This window comes from Meleagris gallopavo, chromosome Z (genome assembly GCF_000146605.3).
Source record: "Meleagris gallopavo isolate NT-WF06-2002-E0010 breed Aviagen turkey brand Nicholas breeding stock chromosome Z, Turkey_5.1, whole genome shotgun sequence".
NCBI lineage: Eukaryota > Metazoa > Chordata > Aves > Galliformes > Phasianidae > Meleagris > Meleagris gallopavo.
In genome coordinates, this window is record NC_015041.2 from 19,078,593 (window position 1) to 19,095,614 (window position 17,022).

At 36.0% G+C, this 17,022-nt stretch overlaps 1 protein-coding gene across 1 annotated transcript in view; it reads right to left on the minus strand.

The window, feature by feature from the left end:
• The window catches only part of ADAMTS6 (ADAM metallopeptidase with thrombospondin type 1 motif 6), a 246,452-nt gene that overhangs the window by 22,995 nt on the left and 206,435 nt on the right, over positions 1 to 17,022 (minus strand). The window contains 7 exon segments of the mRNA XM_031557249.1: positions 8,338 to 8,385; positions 8,388 to 8,475; positions 9,560 to 9,723; positions 14,532 to 14,612; positions 15,810 to 15,933; positions 16,053 to 16,186; positions 16,879 to 16,981. Coding sequence (XP_031413109.1) covers positions 8,338 to 8,385; positions 8,388 to 8,475; positions 9,560 to 9,723; positions 14,532 to 14,612; positions 15,810 to 15,933; positions 16,053 to 16,186; positions 16,879 to 16,981 — 742 coding nt within the window.

Genomic DNA, 17,022 nt, shown 5'->3' on the forward strand with positions numbered 1-17,022 from the left:
AAAAAAAACACCTACTGTCAGCTCAATAAACTTATTTCTGAGGACTGTGGAACAAGAAGGTACTCTGAAGCACCATGAAGACAAAGTATCACTATCACTATGCTTAGCTAAAAAAGAAAAGAAAAATGCAACCAGCCATGTTATTTATTGAACAGTGGTCAGGTAGCATATCACTCACAAGCATTTATCACTATTCACTCACATGGTGAAGAACCATTAATCAATGTCAGGCAAATATGTTAATTCAGTTTTTAAATGTTCTGTATCATCACATAGTATGTAATTTGTGATACAAGAAACGTGTGGATTAAGGAAACATTACATCACTGCTGTCTAATTAGTATTATTTAAATAATATTTCAGAAACACAATTCAGATTCTAAATTCAAAACAACGAAAAGAAATGAGAAAGCTAGAAATGCAATTTTAGCCAGACAACAGCTACAAACTAGTTAAGCCCTTTAGGCCCTGAAAAAATATTTTTAAATTACTTGCTCTAGGAATATATGGTCTCTCTTCAAATAATCTAAAACAAAGCTCATTTAAACTCCTGGAGAAATAATCACAAGGAGTTAGACAGAAACAGTCTACTTTCAAATATATAGATTTATGATTTATAATAAAAGACATAAAATGTCCTCATGACTAATCAAAGCAATTCTAATAGAAAACAAAATTTCACTGGTTTATTGACCATAATCCCCAGAGAATTTAGACGTTTTGCAGATTTCAATTCATAAGTAGTCTGCATGACTTTCAGCAGCCAAATTTCAAACTACGTGGAAAACACTTTACTGTTAAATTAAAACTGCAGGCATGTAAATGTTCTATCTACTGTTAAAAGCAATCATCCAAAACTGATTTGCAATTGTAAATGTTAATTATAAAGGTGCCAGCACTAATACATATTGAATCTTGCATCACAGAAACTACTGCGTGCTGGTTAACCCAGACATACTTTTTGAGCTCACTCATCAGGTCACAAGATGTTCATCACAGAGCCAAACTCACATTTTCCCTGATGAGGACAAGTATGTTTTTTTTGTCCAAAGGTAGTTTCACAATTCATCTGAGGGCATGAAAGAAAAATGCAGTAGGCATCGTACTATAAGAGTCAGAAAAGGATCCAGACAGCAACCAGCTTACTTACAATAATAGATTGAGAGAAGTTTTGTTTGCTTGCTTGTTTGTTTTTTTAAATGAGTACATAAGATATTTTATTCATCCGGAGATGAACTCTAACAAAATAAACAAAATCAAAATCAATACTTTGGGTACTTTGTAAATTCCAGATAATAAACGCTGCCATTTATGGCTAGATTTTTATTAAGCATGGAATGCAATGGATTGGACTGGATTGGAATGGAATGGAATAAAATACAATACAATAAAATAAAACAAAACAAAACAAAATGCACACACTTATTGTGGTCTATTCTTTAATGTAAACAAAAGAAAATATACAGGGTTTTTTTTCATCAGCTGTTGGATATTTTTAAACAATACCATCAGTTGTACACTTCTTTGTTAACAACATTATATTTAGGCCAAAGTCACAGACTTGTGCTTGGGAAGCTACAAAGTATCACATAAAGAAAGACATGCTTAAGAGTAAAGTATAAAAAAGTATAAAGTATAAAAGTATAAAGTTCTGTGATTTCTAAGTTACAAATTTTGCCCTTTTCTATTACAGCTCTTTTTATTTCCCTTTCCAACACTCATTTTAGTTGCTATTTCTGTGTGTTTTAGTTTTCCCTTTCTTGGATTTTCTTGTTTAGTTAATAGCTTTTCGTGTTTACACTTCAATAATTAGGTCATTAAAATAGCCTTTTGTTACTGTCAGATTTTTCTGAATTCCACTGACCATTTTATCCAGTCAGTCAGGCCTTCTAAATTCCATGTGGTCTCCCCTGTTCCACTCTTTTCTGTCTAGATAAACTTGCACTCTACATCCTGATATTCTCTGACACTGTTTTGCTGAAATCTTGTCTAAGTCCAACTCCAGCTTACAGAGGTTCTGCACTACATCAAATAGATGGGTGAAGCAGAAAAAAATCTACAAGCAATTGTAACAGATACAACAGATAGCACTGTGACCCAGCAGTGTTTGTTCTGTCATTCAGGAAGTCTATTACAATCTCAGTAGGCATGGATTTTATCCTAGAAGTATCTTCCCTTCAAATACAGCACAAATTATAATATTGTAAACAATGTGGTTTCTTATTTATAAGAGGAAACTATGTTAAAGTTTGAGGGAAAGATTAAATTTGTATCCACTAACTAAAGACTTGTAGAAGCTAACAAAAAAATTTCCTTCCAAGATTCCCAACACAGAGTAGAACATATACCAGTGCATTTTCCGGAAAAAAAAAAGAAAAAAAAAAGGAGTTAATATGGAGAATTAATGAAGTTCAGTTATGCACAGTGTTCCTGGAGAGAAAAAACTGGATCAGAAATGAGAGATACTAAAAGGCAGATAATAAAAATGAGCAAACATACTACATCTGAGTACAAGAATCTAGTAAAAGAAATGAGCTTTTTTAAGTACCTGGTAAATCCAAAAAAAACTGTTTTCGGAAAATCTCAAGAAATATCGAAGTAAAACTCAAATTTTTGAGTCCACTGATTTCAGGTGTTCATGGGAGTTTTTGTGATACTGTAGGCACACTTTATGCAATGACTTTCATGGCATGCTTCAGAGCTTAGACATTCCAAGGAGGTATCCAAATAATGATGAACTGACAATTAGTGAGTGTGTAATATACACTGCAAGCTCAGTTTCACGAGAGCCATACAAGTGAGGCAGACAAGGACTCCAGAGTTCCAGCACATTTATCCACTGTAAGCACAAAAACTTCCTTCTTCTTTCTCTAATTCCTTTTATAGCATGCTCTTTCTACAGCATGCTTTTCCTATTCTGCAAAATGGTTACAGATTTGAGAACTGTCCTGTATTAAAAATTGAAGTGCTTTTACTGTTCAGAAGCACAGCAACAATGAACACTGAACACTGAGATAGAAGTCCACTGGAACAGACAGCATGCTATTGTTTAATTAATCATTGCAGGTTCATACACAGAACCAATAAATAAAAAAGCACCAATTGCTTCTCTGCTTGTTCCATGGCTCTTGACTGCTCCAGTAATCTTTCTCCAAAACAAAGCCTACAAGCAGTCCCAGGAATCACTGAATGCAGAGGACTGCTTTCAAAATACTTTATTTCAAAATAAAGTGGAGATACCATAAAGACTGGACAGATACAAAACTAGAAACATACAAAACTTCAAAACTATCTGGACCTCGCTATGCCAAAATACTGGTCTAGTCTTTGTGCTAGATACTTTCAATCCAAAAATATATATCAAGTAATAACTATATCTTAAGAGTCATAGACCTGGCAAATGCTATGAAATTCAGATACAAAGAACTACATTTAAGTGTGGAGTGAAAACGAAAAGAATTTAAAAGGTGCAAGTACAGGCTGTCCCCCTGTGCTTAAGATGAGCCAGCGGGGAAGAAGACCAACCTGGCTGAAGAGGAAGCTGAGACTCCAGGAGGAAAAGACAGTTCAACACCTTTGGAAAAAGGGTCAGGTAACCCAAGAAGAGTATGAGGATGTTGCTAGGATATGCAGACAGAAAATCAGAAGGGCAAAAGGCCAGCTTGAACTTAATCTGGCCACCATTGTTAAAGATAGTAAATAATGTTTTTACAAATATATTAACAGCAAAAGGAGAATCTCCTGTTTTTACCAGACAAGGCAGGGAACATTATCACCAAGGACAAGGAAAAGGCTAAGGTTCTTAACGCCTTCTTTACTTCTATATTTTAACAGTCAGATCAGTTATCCTTAGGGTACTTAGCCCCCTCAGCTAGAAAATAGACAGGGAGCAGAATAAATCCCCCACAATTCAGGAGAAAACAGTTAGAGACTTGCTATTCCACCTGGTCTGTTTCAAGTCTATGGGATCAGATGGGATCCATCCAAGGGTGCTGAACTGGCAGAAATGCTTGCCAAGCCACTTTCTGTCATTTATCAGCTGTCCTTGTCAACCTTGCAGGTCCCAGATGACTAGAGACTAGCCAATATCACACCCATCTACAGAATGTTTGAAAGAAGGATCAGGTGAATAACAGCTTGACAGCTTGATCTCAGTATTGGGGAAAGTTCTGCCTGGTGGATGAGGGAAAAGCTGTGGATATAGCTGTGGACTTTAGTAAGGCCCTTGATTTTGTCTCCACAGTATTCTCCTGGAGAAGCTGGCAGCCAAGGGCTCAAACAGGTGTGCTCTTTGCTGGGCAAAAAGCTGGTTAAATGGCCAGGTCAGAGTGTGATGGTGAACAAAGTTAAATCCAGTTGGTGACCAGTCACTAGTGGTGTTTCTCAGAGATTAGTATTTGGGCTGACCATGTTGAATATCTTTACTGATTATCTAGATGAGTGGATTGAGTGCATCTCATCTGTACATTTGCGGATGAAATCAAGTTGGGAGGAAGAGCTGATCTGCCTAAGGTTAGGAAGGCCCTGTAGAGGGATCTGGATAGTTTGGATCAATGGGCTGAAGCCAACGGCTGTAACAAGACCAAGTGCCAGGTCATACACTTCAATCATAACAAAACCATGCTACAGGCTTGGGGCAGAATGGCTGGAAAGCTGTGTGGAGAAGAAGAATCAGGAAGTATTAGCTGGCAGCTGGCTGAACATGAGCCAGCTGTGTGTCCAGATGTCCAAGAAGACTAATGGCATCCTGGCTCATATCAGAAATAGTGCGGTTAGCAGGACTAGTGAGGTGATTGTTCCTCTGTACTCAGCTCTGGTGAGACCATACTTCGAGTACAGTGATGGCCTTTAGTTGCACCAGAGAGATTCAGGTTGATTATTACTCAGAAAGAATGTCAGGCATTGGACAGGCTGCCCAGAGAGGTGGTGAAGTCACTCTCCTTGGAGACTTTCAAGGAAAGGATAGACCACAGAGTCACTTAATTGTAAGGGTTGGAAGGGACCTCTAGAGATCATCGAGTCCAACTCTTCTGTAAAGCACACTCCCTACAGCAGGCTGCACAGGTAGGCATCCAAGTTGGTCCTGAATGTCTCCAGAGAAGGAGACTCCACAATCTTCCTGGGCAGCCTGTTCCAGTGCTCTATCACTCTCATTATGTTCCCATTAGTATTGGTGCAGAACTTCCTATGCTCCAGTTTATGGCCATTTCCCCTTGTCGTGTCCCCATAGTCCACTGAAAAGATGTTGGCCATTTGCCTTTGACTCCCACTTAAGATATTTATAAACATTAATAAGATCACCTCTGAGTCTTCTTTTCTCAAGGCTGAACAGACCCAGGTCACTCAGCCTTTCCTCATAGAGGAGATACTCCAGTCCTTTACCATCTTCATGGCCCTCTGCTGGACTCTTTCCAGGATATCCCTGTCTTTTTTGCACTGGGGAGCCAGAACTGGATGCACAACTCCAGGTAAGGCCTGGCCAGGGCAGCGTAGAGGGGGAGGATCACCTCCTCTGAACTGCTGGCCACACTTTTAACACATCCCAGGATCCCACTTGCTTTCTTGGCCACCAGAGCACACTGCTGGCTCATGGCCAACCTGTTGTCCACCAAGACCCCAAATGTGCCACTAAGGGACATGATGATTTAGTGGAATGTTGGTGATGGGTTGATGGTTAGACTAGATTATCTTTGTGATCTTCTCCTACCATAACAATTCAGCGATTATATGAGCTAGTCTGAGACACAGCCTAAGGATCAGAAAATGGCCCCTGCTCAACCGCTCCCTGTATCATAGAACAGCCAGAGAAAACAGTGTAACGTTTCAACATCATCCTTAATTTTGTCATTTTTTGTCTTCTAAATACTGCAAATTAGATATTTTCTTAAGATAGCTATTTCTTGTAACATACACCTAGAAAAAGGACAAAAACATTAGTACATGTACATTCTGAGATGGATGGAAGCTAAATTAATTCTAATCAATTTAATATCTTATTAATTCTTATTAGTTTAATATCAAGATTCTTGTTATGACAGTGTATCTGGTTCTACTTCATCACAAGTTTTCCCAGATTAAGATGGAATATGGTATGATCAAATTTTTAATACCTATGCACTACAATTCAGATACACCAACTACAATTAGAGGAAGAGGCAGAAAAATTTGGAAGCCTTTGAACTATTCATGGTCTGTTCCACAGGCACTATATGATTACAAAATAAAAAGCAATTTCCATACTACTATCCCTCACACATATGCCCTGTCATTCTTTTTTTCTTTCAGTGATAACTTCTTCAACTGTTAACAATTTTGTTATCCTTTGATTTAAAGAAATCTTCTGAAGACAGAATTTAAGTAAACTGCAGTAATTACTTCATAATGAATCCTACTGAAAGAAACAAAGCCATGCAGTGGTTTCATTTGTAAGATTTCCCACATTTCATATTTATACTAGTCAACTTTTCCAGTTCTGTTGTTTCTACAAACTTTTATCCCCTTTTTTTCCCTACTCATTTCGTTTTAAAAATTTTGTCTTCTTTCGGCATATGACCAGAGGCATTTCATAAACAGAGAGAAATAGAGGATACACATATGAAGAAAGCAGATCCAGCAAGAACTACAGCTTCCTCTACTAAAAATTTAAGAGAAAATAAGTGATCATAGTACTCTCATACTAAGCAGAATGAAAGGAGAGAATGAAAGGAGCCTGGTTTAGACACCAAAAGCTACTGAAGAACATCTTTCAAAAATAAGTTTCAAATGATTAATAAATGCATATAGTTATCAGAGATTCACATACACTTCACATGTAATGATAAAGATAAGAAGAAAACTAAGTATCTCAAACTAGTTTTATCTAAACAACTGCTTACTCATTTTGAGCCAATTATTTTTTCCATTGTACACTTTCAAATCTCTCAAATCACTATGATCTGCATGACAGAAGACTCACAGATAAAACATTGTGTCTGTCTAAATCAGTGGAGTTTTCCCATGACTTCAAATGTCTTGTTAACCCGTCATAAAAAAATGGGATATGTTAGTAACTGTAAAGTTCTGATATATTGGAAATATACCCCACCACACCTCTCCCTTCAACCACTCTTGAAATCTTCCTTTTCTGACTAGAGTCACGGTGTTAAAATATAATTTAAAACAGCAGTCTGACATCTATTTGAGTATGAGAATCCTACAAATTAAGAACAAAATGCTGGAGAAATTTAGCAACTTCCTCAGCTTCATTTCAAGACTCCCTATTTAGTTACACAGAATAGAATTCATACTATCCTTTCTGTCCTACCTATGCTATTCAAATTGCTGTATTTAAACTGCAAGCAATCACTAACAGTCACAGCAGGATCCATCAGAAAGATGAGTCAAGATGTTTCTAAACATGAATATCTCCAGTAGCCAGAAAAAAAAGAAAAGGACAAATATTTGCTCCAAAGTATCTTTAGAAAAACATATTATTTCCTAATCTTGCTATGGTCAGCGCACAGCGCAGTAGAAAGCTGAAATATCGAGGTCAATTTAAGTTTCTCTTCTGTGTCTTCTGAAATGAATATATGTTGGCGATGATGTATTCAGTCTCCAGAGAGAAGAAAGATACTGTTCACACAGCACTTCTACTCACCAGTCCATGCAGCAGCAATGGTGTTGGCTTTGAAGAAAGCCAACTGTTCTGCTCTCCCAGCCAGAGGTAAAGAATTGCATTGGTGGCCACTAGAGGGAGGATTAGGAATATAGTAAATTGTGGGCAAAAGGTACCCATGATGAATCACATGGGACAACCTACAAAACCCCCATTGCTGCCAAAACGCAACAATTAATACATACTGCTATGGGCTGGGAAGTATAATCCAGTTCTTATAATCTCCTACAGAGGAGTTGCCAGTATGTGTCCTAAACTTTAGTAGCTGGAAGATGAGAGGGCTGACTAGAATGTGTGAAGAATATGTACAAACATACACAGACATGTCCCTTTATTTACGGTTGCTTTATTTGCCTTCTGCTTTTAATCTCCTTACTAAAAAATTCTGATGTACTTTACCAAGGAGGCTCCTGTGAAAAGCAAACATCGCAACTTCAAGAGAATCTCAGAAGAACCATCAACAGACACACTCTGCCAACATATACTGCATTTAACAAAAAACATCTGAATATATTAAATGTACTTGAAAACAACAAAATCCGATGAGATAAATGTTCATTCTCTAAAATAAGGTTTGAGTTATATCTGGAAGAAATATTTTTAATTAGTTACCTACATAATTATGTAAGAAAGAATATCTTGCAATTCAGCTTATCCTGTAGCTTGGCTGCCTGGTGTCTTACCTCCAGCACAAGTGGAAGAACATTCTGACCAAGGCAGATGATTCCATGCAAGCCAACTTCATTGTCTCCACTGCCAGTGCGAGAGATGGGAACATTGAATTTATACCTTATACCCAAATTTTGTTCCTGTAGCAGAATCTGAAGTTGAAAACAACTGGTTATACCATTTAAACAGGCAAGCAGAGTGTAACTACAGTGACGTTAATCTATGTACGTGTTATGTCTTGTGAAAGGGAACAAAGTAATAAAGGAAGTTGCAATATTTCTTCAAGGTATTTCCAAAGCAATCTGAATGAAATTGTTAAACGTATATAAAAGCTATGACTGTATAAGCTGAGCTTTACCTTATTTTCCCTTTGACATCATAACTACCTAACTTCTGTCAGTTTTTTATTCTTGACACAATAACCCCAAAGAAGCCAGTGATCATAAATTAATGTCTTCAAGGAAATGAATTTCATAACCGAATCATTACTTGAAGTAAAAGTTAATTAAATCACTATGCAAATACGCAGTAATTATCACTGAAATCAAGCAACTAGTTAAGAATCCAGCCCTCTCCTTGCTTATATTTCTAGTGATTTATAACAGTAAAAATAGTAACAGCAATAAACTGTTGCTGAGGTTATTGTTTTCACTGAATACATTAGTTAACACTGGTGGATCCCTTAATGGAATATCATAACTATCACTACAGTCATATCACTGCATTTGATATAGATTGCAGAGTAATAATTATCAAGAGCTTTTGTCTACCCAGTTTGGTGACTGTACTGCATTTACCACTTCCCACCTGACATATACTAGTCTTTGATTATTTCTTTCTTTTTTTACTTTTTTATTTTAAGTACAGGTCAAATTATTCTCATCACTACAGAACTATCAGTAAAGAAAAAAGCTACAGTATTCATATCACACATCAAACAGTTCCATCTATCAGAAGTACGCAGAAATGCAATACATATCCAATTTAGAATTTCTTCTATAGCACATTTAACATAGATAGAGCATTTTCTGTGATATTTCCCAGGACTCATAACTTTATCACTTTTTCATCTCAGTATCTGCATATCAGTTTTGAAAGATATGGAAACTTAATTAAAATACAAACGCAAGATCCCAGCGTGGTCTGGGACCTACTTTGATTTTATTCATGGTTTTATCTTTTCCGATAACAAAAATCATATTTCAAATTTCACATATATATTAAATATAACTTTACCATGACTATGAGATTTTCCGAAGTAGGGCCTAGTGCTTCCAGAGATTCTGGTTCATCTGTTGGCCTCTTGTAATGGAAAGCTGTTCCAGCAACATCAAACTTTCTTGGCCAGTCAATAGTCCAGGCACCATTAATATAGTAGTCATCCTCTTCAGATTTTAGAGCTTAAAAAAAAATACAAGCCACCTAAAAATTGGAAGCAGCATTTATAATGGAGAAGCCATTGCAAATTAACTTACTATTCTAGTAGAAGTATGTGAGTTTCAGCTCTGTATCACTGTTTTTCAACATAAATCTTTTTCTTTAGCCCTGATCAAAATATCCCTCAAGCAACTTGGCAAGACTTTCTACTATAATCTCCAATGTGCAGGCAGACTTTGCAGATACTGTATGGCACATAACAGAATGCCTCATGCTGTTCTACATAAGTGCAGCTGAGTTGCAACAATCCCAGATATGTGTACTGACTGGGAAAAGAACTCACTGGGAGCAGCCCTGCTGGGAAGGACTTGGGGGTTACGACAGTTGAAAAGCTGGACTAAGCCAGCAGTGTGCAATTGCAGCCCAGAATGCCAACTGCATCCTGGGCAGCATAAAAAGTCAGGTAGCCAGCAGGACAAGGAAGGGGACTGTCCCCTCTGTTCTACTCTCATGAGACCCCATTTGGAGTAAAGTGTCCAGACCTGGGTCCCCCAGCAAAAACATATCAATCTAATCTTTTGATTAAAATTTTGTATGTTGGAGCATGAGACTGGTACCTCATATAACATCCTGAGTAGAAAAAAAAAGGAAGATTGAATTATGTTACCTATCAGATCTTACTTTGATGTCTTTGCACACTTTTTTTTTCCTTCTTTGAGCATAAATCCAAGACATTTCTACTACAGAATCAAATATTAGTTATTTTATCTGTCAATGTATTTTATTACTATTGATTTGCAGCCTTAAACCATAAATATACTATAGATAAGAAATTTCTTAACTAACCTAAGTAACTTAAGTAGGCTATATAACCAGATACTCATCAAAGACTTAGTATTTGATATCTTATCAGTAATATGAGATTAATTTTCTAAACATGAAAGCAACTTTGTATCTTAAGGCAGATATTTTGTTAATTAGATACTGACTCCTTGACTTCAAGCAATAATGAAGATTATAGACTTATTCATCATTTATATTTACTTTAAATATAACAGTATTTGAGGCAAAACAATAAGTGGAAACACAATCAAGCAGCAATGCTGTTTTTTGAAACAAAACACACACTAACTTTACTATATAGGATTTTACAAACTCATTTCATAATCATAAGACAACTTAGGATCAAGTTTTGCCACCTACTAGATCAGGTTGCCCAAGGCCCCATCCAGCCTAGCCTTGAACACCTCCAGGGATGGGGCATCCACAGATTCTCTGGGCAACCTGTTCCAGTGCCTCACCACTGTCACAGTGGAGAATTTATTCCAAATATCTTATCTAAATCTACCCTATTTTAGTTTAAAACTGTTGCCTCTTGTCCTATCATAACCTATGTTGAAGCTGAACATTAGTATTTCACTGGTGGTCAGAACTTCCCTATAGTTAAAATTTCTAACTATTTTGCTTTCACAAAATCTAGATTGATTAAAAGAGGATCATGGGATCCCCCAAAGTCTCCAAAACATTAAGGTCTGTCTTATTCTGACATTTAGTACCAAACCTTTTCTTGTCAGTAAATCTAGCATCTAGTAACAGCAAATAATGAGGTACTTCTTACTTTTATTACTTCAGACATATCAGTGAGAACAAGTGAGATATATAAATAAGCAAAGGAAAAAAAAAAGTCTTCATACATAATTAATCTTTCCTAAACTCTATTCTATCAATTATATGTGTGTTATACACAATTTTTTTTCTTTACCAGCCTGTCTGCAAAGAAAAAACGTATTTGCATTCTGTGAATGGATTTGCTTAATGTCAGTTTTTATACATAGGTGGAGGCTACACAGCTGTGAAGAGTATTCAAAAAATGTAATTATATGACAATGATGAGTCAGTGACATAATTATTAGCATATGTGAAAAAAGGAACAAGTTAGTATCCTAATCAAGAAATTTGTGAGAATGTGAGAATGCAGGAAACCCATGGGAAATCAGAACACAACACTCTATTGCAAAGGGGAATAGAAGTGAAGATGTCAACTCAAATAAATCCAATTAAGGAAAGACAGCAGCACTTCTTAGCATATATTTTTTTCAGCAGATCTGACAAAAAGGCAATTTTGCTGTTGTTTATGGACAGATTGGTTTAAAATAACAGATTACTCATGCATCCACAGAAACATGTGCTTGTAGTGCCACAGCACAAGAAGTGATATTGGTGCAGAAATAATTAGTCTGAGTCATGGAGAGCAGAGGTACTGACTGAGCTACCTGAGGTTGTCAGATATCTAACTGCTGACCCAATTTAAGGTCAGGGCTTGCAAAAAATCAAGATCATATTCTTAGTCTGAAACCCTACTAACAGAACAGAAGGAACAGAAAAGTACTGAAGCCAGTATCAGAGCTACAGGGAAGGGGTTTTTTTCTTTTTCATTATTTTTTTATTTCCAAATTGAAGAATTGATTTCTTTGACTGTGGTCACATATTTGGCAGTGTGCACATAAAACAAAACATAATAATATGTGTAAATGGTTATTTTCAGCTGAATCAGTTTTCTAATCTGGTTCATGGTGTGACCACAAAACAGCTGTACTGAAACAAGAGGGAACTCCATAAAGATGAGGAGAGAGTTGTGAAGTAGACATTGCTACAGAAGAAGTGCCTATAAAACAATACCTTGAAGTATGTATTTTAAGACAATAAACTCCTTTTTAACTGCCATCATGTTTCTATAGCTCTCTTTAGGGAACAGACAAATTACAAGCATTCCTTCCCCCCAGAAGCTCATGATTCTAAAATAGTGATCTTGCTCACATTCACAGTACAAAACATTCAAAAAAAAACCCGAAACAGTCCCTGTGACTTTAATATCTTACTTTAGCATATAATGGCTCCCTTGAAAGTTGTAAACACAGCACAGTAGTGAAGGAGATGAACGCCCCTGGAATCAGCTAGGGCATCATGAAGCAAAGTAGTGAGGAGGGGCCTGAAACTTGGGAACACCCCTGAAATTGTGAGAAGCACACTAGAAACATACTTTATCTTATCAGACTTTTGGTCAGATTAAAAACCACAAATATTGCCTATGTTGTCCATCTGAGCTAAAAAATTTACATTTTTCATTAATTTTGGTGGTGAGGTTACTGACTTAAGTGCAGTTCCAGATCATATTTCTCTGTTAATAAATTAGAGGAGCAAAAATCTTAACTGTACTAACTAAAAGTTATCTTCTTTATTCTCTTTTATCATCTCTGCTTTCAGTTAGCCATGGAATCAGAAACCCCAGTCTCTTAATGTGATCTGTATACTAAATAGGACATTAATATTGGTGTAAATGTCAATATTACACAACATACTTTTTTGAAAGCAGCTGTGGTAGAATGCACTTAATGCCTCTCCCATCAGCTCTGTGTCAACTGTCAAATAGGACACACAAGCAATCTTACTGACGTATTTTGAACTGAGAACGTGTGATGCTGAAAAAATGGTAAGTGCTCTTTATTCCTGCAGTACTGAATGTTACTATTCCTACAGGATGGAGGGAGACTGAAAATCTGAATTACATGACTGTGGGAGCAGTCTGGAAAAAAAAAGAAGAAAAAAAAGCAACCAACAGTAAAAGGTACCATTATTATCAAATGTACTTTAAAGACTAATTACCCTTCAAACTAACACTTACATGCATTTATGCACTATTTATTTATATATATACACATTATATATTTATATATTATTTATGCATTACTGATGCGACACATCAGTATCATACACATAAACTTACATTAGTACAGACTGACTAAGCAGCAGACAGTTGCCATTAAGTCTATAAAGGTAGCAGGTTCTGCTTGTGTCAATCTGTTTCCTGTACAACTGATCAGCTCTCTACATTATTTTTTACTAAGGAATGCATGCTCCTGCACTACTGTGAACTGAGTGCTATGCAAACCAGTGTACATAAACTCCGAGAAAAGCATGTTCGAGTTTGAGGAAGCCAGATTTGTACGTATTAATATTTTAAAAAATGGAAATGAAATTTAACACATTTAAAGAAAATGAAGGACAATCTGGATTAATTTAATTTGAATTTAATTCTGTGCTTTGTCACAGTTTTCCCAAGTGATCTTAATAAAGCACAAACTTTTTCCTGCATGTAGTTTTCCTATCCATAAAAAAAAAGCATAGCAACAAGACCCTACAACACAGCAATATAGAAACACTGTGGAATTGATATAATATATTGTCTTAAAATACAGAGGCAGTATCATATCATCACAGAATGCCTTGGGTTGGAAAGGACCTGAAAAGATCATATTGTTCCAACCTCTTGCTGCGGGCTGCTCAGAGCCCTAATCAACCTGATCTTTAACATCTACAGGGATGGGGCATCCACATCTTCTCTGGGCAACCTGTATAGAGTATGTAATTCATTAGTATTTAAGTAACTATTGCTGTTGTTGAATAAACATTCCAAGAATAAGATTATGTTTTAAAACAGTACAATCCCCTAAAATGAGAATCTTCCTCAGGAGGAAGACACTAGCTCAGAGTGGGGCAGTAGATCGCTTTAGTGATCTTCATGTACTCTAGCTCCAAGTCTTACTGGCCTGATTTTGTGCTTTAGTCAAGGAGGAAAGATGCACTCCATTAGCTCCACTTGGGAGAATGCATCCTAACAAACTGGATGTTTTTTAGGCAGGTGCCACATCCTAAAAACTACAATTCTCTCTCCTCCTCTTACTATACGTAAGGTTTGGTCAAACCAGAAAACCGTACCTTCAAGTCACATCATAACTAACTTATTTACAGTCTATTTAAAGCATGCTCTTACCAATGTAGTTCTTGGACACTGCCACTTCTCTTATTTCAATGTGCACTGAACCTCTAGGAATTTGAATCACTTCCATGTAGCCTAGGAGAAAATTTTCGTGTTATATTTTATTGGTCATGAAACTAACCATTATTAAATTGTTTACAATTAAAAACTAGTAGGAAGTATAGGATTCAAACACACTTGAACATTCCATTTCATGTGATATAAAGGAAAATTCTTTTAATTTCACACACATTTTGAAGTGGTAGAAAAATGTAGTACAAATTTATGTATTCATTTTTTTTAAATGCTAACAAAGTACTTTCAACATTGTATCACAAGTAACTAATGTATAAAATGATCATAGGATCATAGGATAATTCAGGTTGGAAAGGACCTCAGACAGTCACGCAGTCCAATCTCTTTTGGGCAACTGAACCACTGCCACATGGGGAAAATGTTTTTTCTTCCATTCAGGTAATGTTTGTCTTTTTTTTTTTTTTTTAATAGCCATTGTCTCTGCTCCTTTCATCATGTCATCTACCACCTACTGTGAACAGCCTGGTTTTGTCTCCACACTAACCTCCTCATAGGTGTTGGAAGGCTGATACGAGGTCCCATGAACTATTACTTCTCCAGACAAAATAAGTCAAATTCCTTCAACCCCTTCTCAAAAAATGTTTTTTTTTCTGTTTTTTTCAGCATATAATTATTTCAGTGATCCCTCACTGAACAGAACTCACTTCAGTGCATCAATCCTTTTCCTACATTTGATAATCCAAAACTGACTCCAGATGAAGTATTAATAAAACTGACACAGTAGTATTGTTCTTTTTAAGCTATATTTTCAGCTAATCGTTCATAAATATTCTCCAAGTTCTTGATAACATTAACTCAAGCAACTCTTATGGATCCTTTCCATTCTAAAATTTCAAGTATAGTTCATATACATGATTATCACATATATGGAATACTGCATTCCACTATGCACATTAAAATCATTCACATAATTTCTTCTATCAAAGCACTATAGCAAAACAAAACAAAACAAAAAAAAACCCTGAACATTCATTTCTTACTAAATGCATTTAAGATCATAAAAACTAAATATTCAGAAATGAAGGATATTGCTGAATTGGACATAAATCCAAACTAACACATTGAAATTAAACAATTAGGCAAAAGGAGTCAAAGCGAGTGAGTGACTAGCAGCAATCTCATGATGGAAACCACTGAAGTATTGTTTTTCATTTAACAGCTATCTAAATGCAACAGAACAGACATAAACACGCATACCTCCTCTGGGCAATGAATCATTGAAGAAACCTTCAATGGCTTCACATGTACTCCCATCTCCTCCACAAACACGACATCTATCTTCCTTAGCATCAGACCCCAAAATATTATCACAACCTACATGCTAAGAAAAAATATTTTAACAAGATGATGGGTTTTTGCACCTTTATCTTCACTGTTTGATAAAACACTTCACTCAAATTTAAGATATTCAGGTTTTTTTATCTACTCTAATTCTGATACCTTGCATTCTCCATTGATACAGATATCCAGTGAGTCAGCATTGCACTGAGTCCCATCTATTACTGCAGGAGCACGTTCAGTGTAAAAATTATAACCTTCAGCCAAGCAGTTTAATGCACATGGTTTAACCCCACCTAGACAACAAAAGTGAAGAAAAAAGTAACAGTTACTGAAAATATAATGTACTTGCATAAATTGATCCAAAATGCATGATTTTATCTTACATTTTTCACATGTAGCATAGACACCTTATTTCACTTTCCATTACCAATTTACTTAACTGACTCTTCTTTTTTTTGCAAAGAGAATTATTTCTTACAGCAAGATACAGCAAAGATGGATATCTACAAATGGATTCTGTTAACATAACCCTAATGATTACTAAACAATTTAAAAAGATACCATTTCAGCAGCATTTGACAAACACAAATACGAAAAGAACATAGTCCTAGAAATAAGTCAGGGTGAATTTCAAAAATCAGATTATTTCAGATAAGACTTTCATCTACATGAAATACGCTATCACTCAGATCATCTGATCACAGTGGTCACCTCTAGGCTTTCTATATAAAACAAAACTGTAAATAAAACCATTCAATACAAAAACAAAAGGGAAAAACTGACTTAATCAGAGTTTAGAACAGAAAAAAAGTAATCAAAGAATGACTTACTAACTGTAATCTTCTGTAAGATTTTAGCAGCTGACAAAAGGTTAGAAAACTTAACTTAGGTTATCACATCTTCATCAAAAGATTCTAAACAGAGACACTACTTTCTGCATAAAATTCTTCACATACGATAATGTTTTTGCAAAGCTACACATTACCTCCAGTGTAGGGTTTCCAATTGTAATACTTTCCACGGAAAGGCATATTGTCAAAGTCTGCACATTGTTTTTCTCGAAAGTCACGGGCCCCTGCAGGACATAGCTAAAATAATACAGACCAAAAAAAAGTTTTTTTGTTCTGAA